Source organism: Antrostomus carolinensis, unplaced genomic scaffold, assembly GCF_000700745.2.
Source record: "Antrostomus carolinensis isolate BGI_N321 unplaced genomic scaffold, ASM70074v2 scaffold4845, whole genome shotgun sequence".
Lineage (NCBI taxonomy): Eukaryota > Metazoa > Chordata > Aves > Caprimulgiformes > Caprimulgidae > Antrostomus > Antrostomus carolinensis.
Genome location: NW_010318362.1, coordinates 9,311 through 28,767, shown reverse-complemented (window position 1 = coordinate 28,767; position 19,457 = coordinate 9,311). Strand labels below are relative to the sequence as shown.

General features: G+C 40.3%; 1 protein-coding gene across 1 annotated transcript in view; it reads left to right on the top strand.

Moving 5' to 3' along the window:
- The window catches only part of PKHD1 (PKHD1 ciliary IPT domain containing fibrocystin/polyductin), a gene marked incomplete at both ends in the record, with an annotated part of 83,797 nt that extends 66,656 nt beyond the window's left edge, over positions 1-17,141 (top strand). The window contains 2 exons of the mRNA XM_010168864.1: positions 3,323-3,473; positions 16,929-17,141. Of these exons, the coding sequence (XP_010167166.1) occupies positions 3,323-3,473; positions 16,929-17,141 (364 nt within the window). The remainder of the gene's footprint in view (positions 1-3,322; positions 3,474-16,928) is intronic.
- Positions 17,142-19,457: the final 2,316 nt, after the last annotated feature.

Genomic DNA, 19,457 nt, shown 5'->3' with positions numbered 1-19,457 from the left:
CAAATAAAATCTTCTTCTATCTCATCTCTCTCCATTAGTTCAATGTCTTTCCTGTATTCCTACAGAGCTGTTTTCCCTCTAACCCCTCTATACATTTTTCTGTGTTGTGGTAATTTAAAGTACTTTCCTTGAGCAAAATCCATTTTCTCTCTTCAGACAGATTCTTTAGATTTGTTCTTTCCATGATAATGCGAGGATGGTACAAGTGATCATAAATAGCTCTTAGTCCTGTGTTAGTCGTTGATGTTAATCTGCTTGCTTTTATTAAAAAAAAATAAAGAAAAATGAAAGCAAACCAGAATCACTCGAAAGGTGCACATGCAGGTGGTACACATGGCAGCAGACTGAGCCAGGCATCTTCTCACTGGAAACCTTTAGTTATGGACTGGGTGAAACAACAGAGATTCTTATGACCTTCACTAAATTGAAGCAACCTGGTCTAGTGGAATATGTCCCTGCTGATGGCAGGAGGGTTGGAACTGGATGAGCTTTAAGGTCCCTTCCAACCCAAACCATTCTATGATTCTATGATTCTAAATTATTTTCTGCCTCCATGTAGTCATTCTTGGGTAGTAAACTTTCATCTGAGCAATAAAATCTGTCTTTGTTTAGGTTGATGGTGTAGGGACTGCCCCTTACTGTGGATATATGTATCACCTAAATAACAGAGCACTTAGTTTCAGCAAATTTATATCTTTTCTGAGTTACACTCTTAAAATGGTTAATAGTTTGCGGTTTCCCAGAGGGTTTCAACCATTTCTTGTGCCTTACTACACTGGCATGTATGAGCTACTAGCTTTTATACCAGAGGGTATTGGTAGAACTGAATGGGTATGGAGCCTTCTAAGAAGTGACAGCAGAAGCCTAGCAAGAATAACTGAAATATTGATGATATATAGAGGGAACCTTAAAGGAAGAACTAGGGTGTTTTTTAGCTAGAAAAGGGAACGCTCTTAAAAAAACCCCATAGAATCATAGAATGGTCTGGGTTGGAAGGGACCTTGAAGATCACCCAGTTCCAACCCTCCTGCTATCAGCAGGGACACCTTCCACTTGGCCACATTGCTCAAAACCTCATCCAACCTGGCCTTGAACACTTCCAGGGAGGAGCAACCACAGCTTCTCTGGCCAACCTGTTCCAGTGTCTCATCACCCTCACAGGAAAGAATTTCTTCCTAATATCTAATCTAAACCTGCCCTCTTCCAGTTTAAAGATGTTACCCCTTGTTCTATCACTACCTTCCTTTGTAAAAAGTCCCTCCCCAGCTTTCTTCTAGCCCTCAAAATAGTCAAATTCAGGAGAAGAGTTTATTTTTCTTAATTCTTGCAAGACTTCTATCAAGAGCTTACTAAGTTTTTGGTGCTAGCAGGAAAGACCTGGTGTATTCCTTATGACCTTGCTTTCCCCTTAGAGTCAATTGGAGGCTTCTAAGTGACTTTGGAGGTTTAGAGTGACATCAGAGTGACTTCAAGCCATTAACAGACCTTCTCAGTAAAATGCTCTGATTTCACATCGATTGTATCACGCAGTGTTTTGCTAGCAGCATTGGTTGAAGTTGTGCCAGACAAGATTTTATGGAATTTGTAATTTTGTGCTACAGCTGGCTTGATAAGCAGTGTAGCTGGGAAATGTGTGCCTTTCCATGAACTGTACCCTCCTCTGTCCTCTGCTCTGAGATAAAACCAAGTTTAATTAGCTCCTTTTTCAGTAGATCTATTGTATACCCTTATATATTGTGTATAATCTGGTTCAAAGCACTATCAGTGAAGAGTAATTCACAGTCTCTCTGGAAAGACAGTGGATAAATATATATATCCTTTCAGCTGAAATTTTGTCCTAAATCTCTGAAATATATAAATCTATGTTTACAAGTAATGAAGATTAAACTTGTCCTATTACAGTCAGCAATGATGGAGGAATTGTGCTCTCTGTAACAGTTGTGTACAGATGTGAAGGCTTATCTGTACTTCTGTAATGATGAAGTGGTTCACTCCCTCTGACGCAAGGGACTTAGCTCCCCAGATGTTCTCACTGTGTTAATTAAGTCCCAGGCTTCAGTCTAAATTGAACCAAGTAATTCCCTTTGCATGGAAATCATAGAATGGGACAGAGGACAGAAAATACCAGCATCCATACCCTACAGACAGGGTGGATATAAACCAGTTGTATCATTTACGCTGAGGACCAACACCTATTCCTTGGTGCAAATAATTAGGGCAGTAGTCACCATATAATAGTTACCTGACTGCTCTAGGTGCAGTGAGAAACGTTGTGTAAAACATCAGGCACATCAAGGTAAAACTGATAATAACACAGTAGCAAAAATAACTTTCATAACACCCCTGGTATTGATTCACCTAAACTGCAGCTCTGGAGCAAAAGCTTTAATGCATGTAATGTGCTGTGATTGAAAATGGAGGAACTAGATTTTGCTTTTGTATTGAGTTTATTCTTTCCACTGCTGTTTTGGATTAGCACAACCCAGTGAGGAGAACAAATATTTCCATGTGTGGTTTACCCCTCCTCCTCAGATCAGTGGAGGCTTTTCTTGCTACTACACATGTGAATCCAAAAGAACATATTATGAATGCTTATGTCCACACTTGTGCACACATGTCCATGCAATAATACACACACATTCCTCAAGAAATCGGTCAAACCTGCACTGCAGAGTGCATGCTTGAAGTTTAGAGATGAAGAGGAATCATGACTCAAAACTGGCAGATGTTATTTCATCATTGCTCACCATGAACCAGACCATTTGCTGTTTTCAGGTTAATCAATGCTTTATTTGGAACTGATCATCATCAAAGGAGAGGCAGCAATAATAGTGGATAAGCTGAGAAAACTAAAATGGATTTTGAAAAGAGGAATGTCTCTCTAAATGTGGGCAAGTGTCAGGAGAGCCTTTGAAAAAGCCTGTAAAGCATACTATGCCCATCTAGCAGGATGTTTTAATTCTGAACTCTTCAGGCTATTTTTATGACATTGCCAGGAATTAATGCCCAGTTTTGCTTTTCGGGAGGCAGAGAGAGACACACACCAGGAGACCTGCGGACTTTCCGCAGCCAGACCTGCAGCAAGCAGGTTACCCAGCGCAGAACAAGATAAGAGGCAACCCCCAAATTACAACAGGCATTTCTGAAGGCCGAGAACCTCTCCAATGCCAACATCCCTCCATCCCTTTGCTCTATGCAAGATCCTGCTGAGAAAGTAGCCGGCATGGTGTTGGCATCTCCTCCACCATGCTCTCAGCAAGCTGGCTTCCTGAAGGGTGTGAAGGGGTGACTTTTGAACCTCTCTGGGTGTTTTCCTTTCCAGTTTGCCCTCCAGTTTTGTGGACGATGGGATGAGGACTCCAGCTGGCCTGCTGGCCACCAGCCGCGAGATGGCGATAACGTCACGATAGAAGAAGGCCGGACCCTGCTGCTGGGGACCACCACCACCAAACTCAACCTGCTGCATCTCAAAGGTCTGTAGAAGGGGGGGTTCAGTGCTCTCGTTTCTCCAGAACTTGAGTTTTTCATGGTAGTGATTTCCCCTTCCTTTGCTCAGCTCCTCCATCTAAGGAGACACCTGGTCAAGACAGGCTGAGTATCTCAGTAGATACAACAGGACGGTGATGGGGGATGAGAGAAGTGTGTAATTATTATGTATGCAGAAGGCATTGTTTATGCTGTTTGAGGCATAATGACAGTAAGAGTAGGAAGGCTTTTTTTTTCCTTTTTCTTTCCCCCAGCTACTGTAAGTTCTGCTTTCCTGAGTGGCGTTCGGCGATAATGGCAATGCTGATAGCAATAATCAACTCTGTTTTGTTTGGCATCTTTGAAGCAAGTGCGTTGCAAAAGCCTTTACAAAATTAATGATGTTACAGAATTACAGGCCACAGCTACCAAATGTAATAAATAATCAAAGATCCTAGAGCACGGCTAGTGGAGAGTAAATAACCGAGCACAATTATGGGGAGAAACATTGGGTTTGCAGGGTTCATACACCCTGGGGTAGATTCAGCATAAGTGTCAGTAGGTTACCTCTGTGGATGGCAAAGAAAGAAGTAAAATTACTTGCCATTTAATGCTAGAAATAGTCCTCCCTGGTAATTAGGGCCTAGTTGTGAAAACTGTTGTGCACATGTTGGTTAGTATTGAGTGAATGAGTTGCTCTGCTGAAATTGCTTGCTTAAAGTTAAGCCTTTGCTGAAATGGAGCTCAAAAACTGGAAAGAGTTTTTATATGTTTAAGCATCTGGATCTTCCTTGCTGGTAATAATTATTATATATTAAAAGGAGGTTAAAAGTACTATTTTTTCACTGAGATGATGACAAAACCATGTATTTGACAATTAGATGTTAATCTAAATTTCAATGTTCATTCTGTAAAGACAAAACTTTTCAAGTTTATCCCTATTGTGAGAACATTTTCAAAAAAAGATTGAAATTGTTCAGTCAAAATATAGAGATTTTCAAGAATTGCTATCCCAGGCATCATTCCTGTTAAAAAAACCCCCCAAAAGACAAACAAAAAAGAAAACCCTAATAGTTTGAGATTAAAAAAATATGAAATTTTTTAGTAAAATTTTCTTCCCTCTCTTCACAGATGAAAATCCTAAATCTGGGTGATGCAAGATTCTTCTTCACCATGGTGTGATTATTATATATAGCAGAGGAGATAGATCAGAACCCCAAATTTCAGAGAGTTTTGGTTGTAAATCTGGATGAGGATTTTGGGTCTTAGTCTCAGGCTTTGTAGAGAATTGGGGCACAATATTGCATCAGAAACCCTTGGAACTTTGGGTCTATTCAAAGGCACATTTGATCTATGAGTCAGCACTCACAAAGCAAACAGAGGTCTGACTGAATATAATGAAGTCTGGAGCAGTATCTTTATGGCTTCGGCTCGTCTGACATTCAAATAAGTTCTCCCCTTTATCACATTTTCCGAGAAACTTGGTTTATAATGTAGATTCAGTTAGGAAAGCAGCATTAAAATATTCTAGATGATATTATTTTCTTCATTGCTACATGCCAAACATAGGGACCAAACATTTTAGATTTACCTACACGGTAATTGTTTATGAGCTTCATCTTTGCTGAAGTTCCCTTGTTGCATACATCCCTGTTACATGAGTGCTGCTAGCTGTTTGGTCTTGGTTAGATTTGGAGTCAAGACGTGCTGAGATGTACTCTGATCTGAGACTGGGTTGGATTCATCTTTTTTAACCTTACCTTTAAGTTGTCCAGGACAGGGGAGTTGTTTATGCTCCTGTCTGTCTTGATAGAGAAACACATGTCACCAAAGACTTGTTAATCTTAAATATTATAGATACCCATCTTAAGATGAATCACAGTTAGGTGATCCCCTTCAAGTAGCAGCTACTGAGTCTGTGAACATGTCACATAATTGCCAAGCTTGCTCAGCTGCAAGATGAACATGGCAGTAAACCCCTAACCTGTAGGTGGGTGTAGATACATGCTTCGGTTGAAGCACCCCATTCCTATTCTAGCTGGACAGTTTTTCCTAGTTGGAGCTCGAGAATGGGATTAAATTGTAGTTCTGCTCCCTTTGGGTTTCATGATTCAGCATCAGGTTGTCTGTGCACTCAGAAGCTGAAAATATAACAGACTTTATGGATGAAAAAAAAGCTGTAACACTGCGGAGTTCACTCCTGTGTGAAGATGCTCTACTACATATTTTCTGGTGCTGTGTCCAGCAAACCTGACACATGTATACAGGCCCATTTTTTGAAATTCTCCTTTTTAAAGACACCATGAGTATTTTGAATACTGCCTCTGTGGTTTCTCCTTATAATGATTTCAACATTGTAGAAATTGTTTAAGGAATATTATTGCAAGTGTGCCAGGTACATGCACAGTCTTAAAATAAACCTGTTTTGTCTGTATTAACATGTAGCCAAACACATATAATGGTTCTGGTAGTGACCAGACTGTCTGGACAGATGATCTGGAGGACAAAGTAATAGAGAAATCGAATTAGGCAGCTGGGTCCTGCTCACTGCCATGAAGGCTCAGCAGCTTCTACTTCCCCATCAATGAGCAGAACAAGAACACGTGGTTATTGGCAGAGGAAAGTTTAATAGCCAGACTGTGAAACTGTTCAGACAATACTGATTGGGGAAGAGATACAAGATAGACAGATTGTAGATAACTTTGTAAATTCAACAGATTGTAGTTATTTTGGTAATCCCAACATCACAAGTATGGAAATATTTATGGTAACCCAGGACAGATGGAAATTTCCTTTGCGCAGAGCTTACACTGGAGTAACTCCTTTGTGTTTGGTTGGTTGATAGCTCAGATATGTGCTATTGTCTTTGAATTTGTAGTGCTCTAGGAAGGTCTGGAGAACAAAAACCTGCCTGGTCTTTCAGGAAGACCTTGAGGATGAATTTTGGGGTGATGCTGCCAGTATACCCTGGTGAGGTTAAAGATACCCAGTTCCTTTTGCAATGGCAAATATGAGATAGACATCCTTACAGGCATAAAGCAGAAGATTGCTTTGTCCCTTCCTCTAGAAAACCTTCAACATCATCTGTTACAGCTCTCCCTCTCACTTGGTATTTCTGTATCTTGGCAGTTCTGCTGAAACCAACATGCAGTTCCCTCTTCCATGGTCAGACTCCAGAGTGAGGTTTTGGAAAGGTCTGACTCACTTAGAATCATAGAATCATAGAATGGTTTGGGTTGGAAGGGACCTTGAAGATCATCCAGTTCCAAACCCCCTGCCATCAGCAGGGACACTTTCCACTAGACCAGGTTGCTCAAAGCCTCATCCAGCCTGGCCTTCAACACTTCCAGGGAGGAGCAGCCACAGCTTCTCTGGGCAACCTGGGCCAGTGTCTGACCACCCTCACAGGAAAGAATTTCTTCCTAATATCTAATCCAAACCTCCCCTCTTTCAGCTTAAACCCATTTCTCCTTGTTTTGTCATTAACTGCCCTTATGAAAAGTCCTTCCTCTAAAAACTATGTACCCAGTTTCCAAAATACCACAGCTAATATTTTTTTAAAAGAAAAAAACAAACAAAAACCAAACTATGAAATTCCAGGGGGGGGAAAAAAAAAAAGAGAGAACTGACAAGCCCCAGAGATACTCATGACATTTGTCAGTAATCTGATTTTGAACCCATGTCCTAAGAGCAATGCTTATCCATCAATACTTTAGATCTCTTGTAATCCACGCTCAGATCAGGCTGTGGCTAGAACAGATCCTACAAGCAGACCTGAGGTGGAGAGAAATCCAAATATTAATTTTACTTGACTTCTTCATAGGCTTTGATGCTATTAGCAAAGAGCATCAAATATTAGCTGATAAACCTGCATAAGTAGTTGTTGAATAACTAGTGCTTTCAGTCGCTGCTGATAAAGACTGGATTTGAATTTGCTGAGAGAATGAAAGTGCTTTTCCCTCTGTTTTCCTGTCTATGGCACCAACCAGTCCTTAAACCCAGTTTGAAACCCCTTGTCGGTAGGCATGGTTGGAAACTGCTTGTGTTGTGGTGTTTGCTATGTCATTTTACTCAACCCATTTGGGATGTGCATTGTGATACTTCTTTTGCAGGCAGTTTCTAGTTCATATTTTCTTTTTTTAATCAGGCAGAGACATTACAATTAAAATACCGTAAAAGTGATTCTGGCAGTATTGCAATAAGCATGTTTTTTAATTAAAGAAAGAACATGGGATGTACAAATAGTACCAGCTAATGGGAAATTTCATCCAATGTATTTTTTAATTGAGATTTAAAAGTAAGAAAAGTCAGCTCTATTTCTCCCTGTTGCTGTGTGGTATTTTCCTTCGTTGTTACAGCGAGGTGTACCAAGTCATCAATAATTACAGTCTCAGAACCTTAAAGTAACAGCTGTTTTCATAGAAAAAAAGAGGAAAGGCATCAGTTCTTTAATTTGTTAGTACATTTTTTCACAGGAATTCAGTGTTATTCAGTAGAGTGCAACTCACAGAGCTGGACATTTCTGGAGGAGGGTTTTAAGGTCCCAAATCTGTAAAAGTTTGGGTTTTTTTACAGTTCTTCCTCGAGTTGTAAACCCTGGTTCAGGTTTGGGTACAGGGTGCAGGTTTCTCTTTCCCATCGTGTTTTGGATGGGCTTACAACATGTACATTCGACTCCCAAGACTCTTGCTTGCCAATGAAATTGATTTTCTGCAACTTTGGCAGCTCTTGAGACTCCTCTGGGGTGTCTCAGGATGAGCAGATCACTGGAAGCTAATCCTGGCTGAGGAACCACACAGATCTCCTGCAGAGACCAGGCTGAAACCTGAGGGAACACCATCCCCTTCCTCTGCTTGCTGGCATGAAAAGAGGGGACATACCCCTTTTGGGGAAGGAGATGTTGCTTCTAAACCTGGGATAGAAAGACCCATTGAGTTTGCCTCCACCCGTCCAGCACACTAATCAAGCCCTCATTACTGTAGCATCTTCATACCAGTAGTAGATCTGTCCTCACACACTTTAATGTGTTACAGAAATATGGCCGTTGTGACCTGTACAGGCTGGGAACTGAGGTCCAGGTCTTCTTAAGGTTTTTGAAATGCAAATAAATATGTTTGAAAGCTTGAGTCTGTATCTTGAGCCCAGAACTACAGAGGAAACGTAACAGGATTGCACTAAGATTTCTTAAGTTTTGAAATGTCCCCTCTGGTGGCTTGGTAGACTGAGCACTAGGATAATTTTGTTGTAGGAATAGGCTGTTGCTAAGACCAAGGTCCAACCCGTTGTGCTTGACACTAGGAGAGAAACCTGATCCATAATATCTTTAATTTCAAATGCCAGAAGTCAGCTTGAAATGAGTAAATTGTGGGTGGAGGGGGGCAGTGAGTAGAAACACTTTGGTCTAATGGTCAACCAGGCAGGCTCTAGGTGAGCAGAAACATAATCCTGCTCCCCAAAACAGTGCTTCTGTGCCTTCCCCAGGGCCCACCTCCCTTCCTGAGAGTGAAACACTTAATCTGTGTCCATCACCTGTAGACTTGGAATAATACCCAAGGATTTATTTTTTCATCACACCTCTATGTGTGAAGCTTACCCTGATGTTTTCACAAGGTTCACGTGGAAGCTTCCTTCATTAGATTCTAGATGATGGGCTATGATATGGGCTCTTAAAGCCATCTAGGTGTGTCCAGACCTCTTCCCCATCAGGTTAGCTCTCCTCTTGCAAATGCATCAAAGGTGTTGCTAAGTGTCTCAGAGGCTGAAGAGGAAGAAGAAGAACTTCTTTGAAGGAGAAATACCTATGAGAGCATCTTCTGGGCTGCCAATCTGAATTGCCTTTGCCTGGCTCCTGTGCTCAAAGGGAAGAGTCCAACCAGCTTACAAGGGAGCACGTGCCACTTGAACAGATGGCTGTGAGCACAGCAAGCCAGAAAACACAGGCTTGTTGGGCTTGGGAGACAGTTTGTGCCTAAGAGTACTCAAGCAGCTGCCAGTTCCTCGCCCAGGGAGAGATTAAGGCCTCCATCCAACAAAATGCTGGAATGCAAGCTTAAATTTTAGCAGGTTAGTGATGTCCTGGTGGAAATAGACAGGCATTTGAATTCACAGGTAGTTTGGGATATGTACCTATATATTATGAACGTGGAGGAAAATACGCAGGGAGGTGGATGATGAGTTTTGGACTTTGGGTTCAGGCAGCCTTTGGGATGGAGCCAATATTAAAAAAAACCCTTCTTTTCTCCTTTGCATCTTGCTTTGGCAGTGGTCCAGCTTGCAATCAACTTTTATGGCTCATCTGAAAGTCATGTGAGCATGTCAACAGGGTGTAGGAGACAGGTCCATGAAATAATCAATTGTTCTTATTTAAGGCTCATAAAATCTGTATTCCTCTTCCTGAACACAGGAGGTTCTTTTTTTTATTATTACTTATTTATTTTTTCTTTTTCCCTGTTTGGAGACACCACCAGGCACACTCTTGGAGCCAGAGAATAAGTGGGTTGCCAGCACACTGCAGCCTTGTTGTGCACCATCAGTTGTTTCAGCAAAGATATTCTAGCTCTGGCAGTTGCCTCCTGCTGTTTGCTGCTCAGGGATGCTTGCCAGGAATATAACTTCTGAGCTTAAGCCTGTCTCATGGGGGATTCTGTGGCTTTGTCATGTGAAATACCAAGTGAGAGGAACTGGTAAGGGCAAGCTGAAGTCTGTGGGAATATTAGTCATACATGGCTGTGGCGTGCCCACAGCACAACCAGAACAGATCTTCCTTACACAATGATGGGAGAGAGTAGTCCAGTTGAGGAAATGACCTTTCAGTCTGCAAATCCTCTTCCACAAAGAGGATGTTTTGTGGTTTTAGTTGAAGGAGTGCGACACAGTAGTGAAATGTAAGGCAATTATTCTGTTGGTACTTTCCTAATACCTTTTATTATTGATTATATATATATATATATATACATAAAAAAAATCTTTTGAGACCATCCAGCACCTTTCTTGTAGTTTGTTTGTGTTAACACTTCATTCAGCTTTACATAAAGAAGTAGAATTAAATTTGGAAATAGTTACTTTTATCCTAGCTCCCTAATGAGCTGCTCATTAGAAAAAATAAACTATTTCTCAAGATTGTCTTTTATTGACAGGGAATGTTAAAGTGTGGCCTCAAAAGATGACAGTAAAAAAGCCCTCCATGTAAAAGTTTCACTTTGGCATGAGGACTTTGCTTCACTCTGAGTTTGGGAAATCTTTAGAGTGCTCTAAATCACAACCTAAATGAGAAATATTAATATTCCTTTTATGCATTATGAGAACATCTATGTTAGTAAGATATTTTAAATAAGGTTTTTGGGAAAGAATATAAGCTTCCATGTCTGAAAGTATGAAACTTCATGACAGGGGCAAGCAGAAACTTCCCTCAGCAATCCTCACAATCCTCACAAGCTTCTACTCCTTCCTTATTTGTTCTTTTTTTCAGAAGTACATGATGTAGCCTCTTCCCAAAAGAAATGTTCTGGATACCTGGGCTGTGGCATTGCATGAGCCAGTCTGGGACACCTGACAAAGTGAAGTGTTAATACATTATCTTTCCAGTTCCTTTCCTTTTGAGTGCACCCTTCATCATTTCCCAAGGACTTCAGAACATAAATCTCTTTCACAAAACCAGTTCTGCCAATGGCATGACAGTGCTTTAGTTATGCACACAGCAGATTACAACCCCCACCTTATTAGCAGGTTTGTTTTCCTTAATATTCTATTTTTTTTTTCATTATTTGGTCTGGCTGTTTCTCTCTTCCTGTGGGACAGAGGGAGTTGCCTCCAGTTTAGTTTTTTCTCTTTTTTCCTTCTTTTTTCCCCCCCTCTTTTTTTTTTTTGGTGAAGACAGATAAAGAAAGATTTCTTTTCTGGGCAGAGAGGTGGAGGCTAATTGCTGGGTTAATTGAGAAGAATGGTGCTTCTGATGTTCTCACAAAGTATCAAATAACCTCCACAGATTTCTCCCCCCTCTCCCTCATTCCACCTAAAGAGACCCATTGAATTTGCACATTACTGTACAGAAGTGATTATGAGTTTAATTGTATTTATTTTGCTTGGTGGAGAGGCCATCATAACAGTAGTTGATTGATTTTTATAAAATCACCCTCAAGGTCACATGTAGGACTTTGCTTTCCTGTGCAGCCATAACAAACAATTTGAGGGTCACAGCCAAAGGCTCAGTTGAGCAATATTCTTGCTTTCTGCTTTCACAGAAGAGGTCAAGTGCAATAAAAGAAGGAAGCATAACTTTTATTTTCTTTTAAAAAAAGGGGAAGACAATCTTGTAAAGCAGCAGCTGTATATTTATTCTGACTCAATGAAAAACACAGAGAGCTGAGGGTTAGAGGAACAATATGCAATTTTTTTGACATAAGTATTTGTAAATTTGGTTAGAGTTTGTTTTAACAGACTTGGTAAATGGTTAAATGAATCCCTGCTAATGCTTTATTTTCTGTAATGTTATTTTTATTTTTTTTTTTTATCTTCAGCAGTTGAAATTTTCTTTTTACACTTTCTTTCCTTCTGAAGACTGAATACCTTTTGGTTTTTTTCTGGGAGGTGTTCAGAAGTTTTGCAAATAGCCAGGGGACAATGGCATTAAGGTGTGACCATGACTGTAGCTGATATATCTGTTTCCTATGATTACATATTGGGTCTGACTGCTGCTTCTGAGGGAAAGCCTTCTGATGGTCTTGATCTTGCCAATATTTGCACCATTGATGAGTGTGCTTGGGTTGCCCTTGCATCTCAAGACAGAGAAATTAAAGACCCAGGCAACAACCCCTACCTTGAAGTCCAATTATTACTATCCCTACACATCCAAATCTTCACTCAGGGAGGGGAAATCTTGCTTCTGTGTAGGATTTCCCCCAGGAAGGGTCAAAACTTCAGGCCAGGCGTGGCACAACTAGTGCCTGCAGGCCTGATGCTATGAAACATGTTGAGTCTATTGCTCATACTTGAATCCAAGTGCAGAGCAGTCACTGACACCCAATCTTATCAACCACCCAGATATTCACAAAAGATATGGAAAATCTTTGAGTGAATGGAGAGAAAAAAAACAATCAGGACAACTGAATAAGCAGTTAGCCTATTACTGAGGAACAGGGGGTTTGGAAATGAAGAAAGGAAACAAAAGGGTGGTGGAGGACCAGTCATATGTAAGAAGGCAGAAAGTGATTTTTAGGAGCAGTAAGAGGATGAGCTACTTTTTGATGTGCCAAAGTCACCTTGTGTGGAAAAGTGAACGAGTCGGTGCAGAATGGGTGTTAACATCCATCCCAAGAGCATTAACTCTTGCTGATCAAGCTGCATCTGTTTTTGCTGGAGGATGGACTCTGTGTAAAGTACAAGGTGTTTTCTTTTCACTCCCTAATAGTTTTCTAGAGAGGCAGGTGACTGTAGTAATGACAGCAAATCATGGCTCTTTTATGTACTGTGTTGTATCTCTGGGGACAGGAAAGAAGGAGACAAATCCCATACCTTTATGAGAAATCACCATCTTCCCATGGCTGCCTCAAGGTGCATTGGAATGTCTGCAAATGGACAAGGACTTGGGAGTCTTACATTCCCCCCATGTCTGTCATCACCAAGGGAGGGGTTAGAAGGGTTTGTGAGAGGAATTTAGTATTCTAACCTGTCTTGTAGGTAGCTTCAAATTTTTGAATGGACAAAATGTGCCTGAAACTTGGGAAAGTTTTGGGGGAGGTTGTTTGAGGTAGAACTATGATTTTGCAATCAAAAGATAGGACAATGTCGACTACCAGCCTTAGTGGTTCAGTGGTACAGCATGGCAGCAATTAGAGTACTCATTAAAAATTATATGAAGCGAAGTGGAAACAGAAATGACTATATTTCAGAAGGAACAGAGCATAGGAAGTCAATAAAGACCTTGGGGAAGATGTCTTTTTTTTATGTTAGGAATAAAATAAATCACAGTGATTTATAGTTCCATTTCTAGATTGCAGTGATAAAATTATTAACACTTCTGCTATAAGGCAAATGTATTTAATAAATATTTCTGTTCTCAGTATGGGAAGAAACAGGATGGTAAATTACATCACAAGAGGAAGATGGACCAACAGTCCATTTATTACTGAAGAATGTTAATGTAACGAAGATGTTAAATAATATTTTTCAGGAATACACATTCTTAAATCCACAGGTCCAGCTTCATTTAAGACCTTTAAAACTGCTGGTAGAGGCATTCTGTGGCCCACAAATAGTAATTTCAGAGTACATGGAAAATTATGGATGGCTGTAGAATTTCTGATCTTGTGTCAGGATGCAGACAGGTAAAGGAAAAAAGTATTGACTGCTTAGTTAATATAAACCACAGGCCAAAAAAAAAGAAAACTCTGAAGTTAAATGTTACAGTTGACTGAATCCATAAATTGCTAACCATAGGAATATAGAGAAAAACCAGACAGAAGTTTTATGAAAAAAAAAGCAAATATTATTTTTTTTTAAGAACATTACAGTTTTTAAAATAAAGTTATTTCTGTAAAACATGATAGTGTAATGACTGAGGATCACCTGTCAAGATCTCATAGCAGGTAGCAGACATGAAATGCGCTAACTCCAGAAGCGAATTGTTAGTGGCAAATGATGATCTGAAAGTAAATGGAGAACCATCACTGCTCCATTCAAATCAAATGCAGATTTACACAGCTGAGGAGAGAGCTGAGCAGGGAGCACTTAGAAATGAAAGTCATGGTTATGCATGGGAATTAATCAGATAAATTTATGATCATGAAAAGGATCAGCAGTCAATGTGGTCCAAGGATGCCCACCTGATCTCCAAGTGTAATGAAGAGGCATAAAGAGGTAGTATATTTTTTTACTGTGAAAAGCAAGAGGCAGAGAGTGAGGATAAGCTAGTTTTGCCTCTATAGGCAGCATTAAGAATAATAAAGGAGCAGAAGGATTAGAAGTTCTGGCTTTCCAGTTTCAGAAGAAGCACTGGACTGTGGGAGAAGATGCACTGCTTCATGAATTGGAGATGATTCCTTGCAGGGAAAGTCTTAAAAACCTTATCAACCAGTCTGAATTAGGGCTGAGATTTCATTTCACCTGTTAGCACTTGCACAGAAAATGTTGTTTTCTACATCTTTCTTCAGTGCAGTGCAGAAGGGTACAAAGAGAACCGCTGTCTGAAAGCTCATCCTTGACAAGTTAAGATAGGAAATAAAGCAGAAATTAGGAACAGTAAGAGAGATCAGCTGAAAAGATGATCATAGAAAAAGGTAGAGTGATGTCCCCAAGTCACTTAATTGATTGTCTGCCTTTCTGGAGGGTATGCAGCAGTCAAACACAGATGACTTGACTTCCTCCAGTTTTTCGACAGCACAATGTGCACAGACCATGAGCTGATATGATCTTTTGTCCCTTCAGTCTGCCAATGAGTACCATTTCAAGTATTACCCCAATTTCAGCACTGTGCCTTCTGTATTAAGAACATTTTAATTTTTCTAAAAGTCTCAGATACACCTCAGAATAACGGTCAGATATTTTCTGTTTTGCATGAAACAAGCTGAAACTCGTACTCTTTTATCATAGTGTATTCAGCATAATTTTTAAAACCACTATATAGCAAGATTAACAGAAATACATTTGTATGTAGAAAGGTTTTTTCAATTTACACATAGGGGAGTTGGTGTTTGTGGGAGAGATCCCCTGGTTCCCACTGCTTATAAGCAAGAAAATGTGAGATTTATCTCTTTTGTGTATTAAGCATATTCTATAAAAAAACTTATCTGGAATCTACTGAAATCTGCAAAGAAAATATTTAATGGGTAGTCCTTTGTCAAATGCTAGCTTTGTTAAAAGACTAAGAAATTGGAACTAAGCCTGAGTTATAAGACTTAATTATAAAACTTTGTTATAATCAATGAAACGGTGAAAGACCCTCAATGCAAGAATAACTAAGATCAGGATAGCAGAACGTGTTCAGTGGGAGTGGATGCAACCGGGTGGAAAGGCACACAAGCATTATGTATCTCCCTTATCACTGAGAACAGCAGTACCTGATCAACAAGCGGGCAATGATCAAGGTAGTTTTTAATATGATTTTTATATTAAAACTTCTTCCCTCCTTTTTTTTTTTTTTTTTTTTTTGTTTTGTCTCAATACTGAAATTAAAGCAGAGATCTGATCTCCCTTATCCTTCATGCTATGGACTGGTATTATCTTGTGGGGAAGGAAAGCCAAACTTTTGGTAGGTATAGAGGTCACCACTAAAAACTGCTAACACCAGTAGAATGCTAGCCATAGCATGAGATGGCACAGTTATTAGCTACTTCACATAAAGGGAAATATTGGGAGAGTGATAGACCCTTTGTAAGGAAATCTGAGGTTGCCAGGCTTTGGGTATTCCCTGCTAGCTCCTGAGAAGCATGGCTTGACCTAGGAAGGCATCTCCCAAGTGCAGAATGATTAGATGTCCAAGAGTCTACTCTGCAAACTGTAAAGATAGCCACAGTGTCTTTCATAGGAGAGAAAATATGAAAGGAAATAAAAAAGTAAACCCTCCTGAGATGACAGACTAGGATCACCAGCTCACACGAGGCAAGAAAAAAGGAGGCATTTGACAGAAATGAAGAGACTGAGTCAAAACCAAGGGATGGAAATGCTTTTTCATGCACTTTGTAATTTTACCACAGAGTTCATTGCTTCAAGAAGTCATTGAGACTAAATATTAGAAAGATTTGAAGGATCAGGTCTATATTATTGACAAATCTTATCCAGTTATACTAGTAGGTGGTAAAAGGAAAATGTTGGCAGGAGAATGAAACCTGATGCTCTGAGGCGAAGTTAACCTCTAATTAGGGATTAAAATGAAGCTTTCATGGGATGGGGAGATCATCTCACATCCAGCTAACAGGGAGAAGTTTCTTGTATTGTATTTGGAAACATCTGGTTTTGAACAGCAGCTGGAAGAGTATGCAGGATTAAATCAACCACTGATCTAAACAAATTGCCAGCTCTTATGTTCCAAAGATGTTTTCTGCTCTCCCTGTCACAAGTAGTTTGTAATCTGAAAAGTAACATACAAATTAAGTAGTAATATCCCTTTCTAACATTTAAAGACTGAATAGGTTAAGATTGGGATTTTTTCAAACTTAATTGCCTTGCACTGGAATTCGAGAGACTTAGATGACTGCGAAGACTGAATGGGCTTGCTCAAGTCTAGAAAGGCAGCTCGTGGTAGAACTGAAAAATGGTCTGAATGAATACAGTCTATAAAGAGCTGATAAATCCATAGGGAGAGGTACAGGGCAAGGCGGAAATTTTGCAGGATGCAACAATATTTTACCCTTAATCTTGTAATTTTGTTGCAAAACCATGTTTCCCCATCTCTTACAGCTCCTTTGACTGTGAGATGGTGACTGGCTATTAGATCTATGGTTGCATTTTTACTCTTCTGTTGTCTTCAGGTGGCAAACTCTTGTTCACTGGCCCAGGACCTGTAGAACTGCATGCTCATTACATTCTGATATCTGATGGAGGAGAGCTCCAAGTGGGATCCCCCGAGGCCCCTTTCCGTCACAAAGCACACATCCATCTCTATGGAAGCCTCCATTCTCCACCATTATTTCCATACGGGGTCAAGTTCCTGGCAGTGAGGAATGGGACTCTTTCCATTCATGGTGAGTACATTTTTTCTTCTTTTCAAAAGCAAAACATAACTGAATAAAAGAAAACACAAAAAAGCAAAAAAGTATTTGAAGGAAAAAAAAAACCCAAACCCCAGCAACTTTGGTCATAAACTAGAATTTCTATTTACAGTTAAGTATTTGTTGAAATCAAGTTCTGGGGACAAAATTCCATATCTTTGCCTTCACCATCAGACGCCTATTTCTACGGTATCTTATGCTTCAAAGCTCAGTGCTGTATCTCCATAAAAGCTCCCATACCAGGAGCTGAGTCATTTTGAAGATCTGGACCCCAAGAAGATAGATGGTATCAAGCAGTTATGAAACCCTGGCAATTATTAGGTGCCTAGAAGATGTTTGAATTTGAGCATGTCTGTCCACAAATGAAAGTCTCTGTCCTTTGGAAACTGGACCTCATATCTCTGTTGCGAATCATCTGGGTTTGTTCTGATACTAGAAAGGGTTATCCTTCTCCCCTCATCTCTCTCCATAACAACTGGCAAGTTTCTTCCCTAAAGAGGATATAGATTTTTGGGTTTCCAAGAGATGGTAGTCGTCCAGGTAGGTTCCATGGTGAGGCCAAAGCCTAACCTTATGCGTTTGGTAGCCTCTGCCAGTTGGAGTGAGGATAACTCTCTTCAAAGCAGAAGCAAAGCACTTCTGGCAGTCTGTTTTCCCTTTCCTCTCCATCTCTCCATGATGTGTTGGCATCCCAATGCAGAATTAAGAGCACAGCTGACATCTCTCTGTTTTCCTGGTGGTCCACACAGCTACACCTGCTCAGCACAGGTTGCTGTCATAAATTACAAATCCAGAGCTATGCAGAAAAACTGTGGAAATGCCAAGAATTTCAGTCCTAGGTGCCTGGTCCTCTGCTCTAACCACTGGAATTTTCTCTCAAAGGAAGCCCTGCAAGTGTCAGAGGTCTATGTTCCTACTAAGTGGGATATGAAAGGGACTGAAAGGACAGAAAATGGGTGTAAGTTTGCATATATTGTGGGGTAGAAGAGTTCAGATACATAGGTTTTTTTTGGAAGGCTGTGAAATACATGTATAAAATGGCTGTTTCTTGGTAGTGGATTGGATATGGAATTCTGGTCCAAACTCAGCATGAATCAGAATATTAGTGCAATGCACACATGTCGAGCTCTTAACTAACGGGCTGTTTTTAGAGGCAGTATGTGTCATAGAGGAGAAAAAACAAAACAAAACAAAACCCCCAACAAATATGAATGTCTCATCTCCCCTCCTTTATGTTCTTGTCTGTCAACTTTCATATTGTAGGCATTCATATCCTCCAGCAGTGCTTGAACTTCCCCCCTCCTGGCCTACAGGCAGAAGTGTTGCTATCTGAGCATCATTGACATGTATGGCTCTCAGTCAAAAATTATGTCACTGCGGGGTATAATCTGAGCACAGACACGGGGTGAGCTTTACTGCTGTGTGGTAATCCCGACAGTTCACAGGAGCTGAGGAAGGTCAGGGGAGGTTGGTTGTTGGAGGGGAGTCAGTGAACAGATGCTCTTTGGAATCAGGAGAGATCAGTGGAGACTGGGGAAGGTGGTCCTGGTAGTGGCAAGGGAGGTGGGCTGCACTGCTCCTTGAAAGCTACATCAGGTGCTCTTGACCACTTTATCCAGACACAGTGAGGTTAAATTATTTAATGCTTTTAAATGGCTTTAATAATTTCAGTAAACTGGCTTTGCAGAGGGCAGAGTGTTTCTATTTTGTTTCTTAGAGGGGCTCTGTGAAGAAGTGCTGTTAGATCATCTGGGCTGAATTGACTGTTCGTTACTGGCCATTGAGTTTCACACCATTATCCCAGCCTTGAGTTCAGTAACTTGTATTAGATTAAAGCATGCCTTCCAGAAAGGCTTGGTCTTTGAGTCCATCAAGAGAAACGGAAGCCAGCATTTTCTGTAGAAGCTTGTTCCAGGGGATTAATTTGGTTAATCATCCATGAGTGTTTTTTTTGGGGTGGGGGTTTGTTTTTGTTTTTGTTTTGTTTTTTTTAAGAAAAGTATTGAAATATCTGATTTTAATTTACCTGATAACAGCTTTTACTATTTTGCTTTTTGTATCTTCTTCTCCTACTATAAAGTATCCTTGCATTCTCAGTTTGACCCTTGTAAATCAGGATTTTGTCCTTAAATTCTCAGAGCTTTATAACAAGAGCCTTGTATTCTTTGTGCCATTATGTTTTCTAGGAAGGTAGGAAAAAAAAGTAGCATCTTCTTGCAGCTGTGCCTCCTGTGCTGCTTCTCACTTCCCTTCTGAGCCTGTATCATCACTAGCTCGTTGACTCCATCC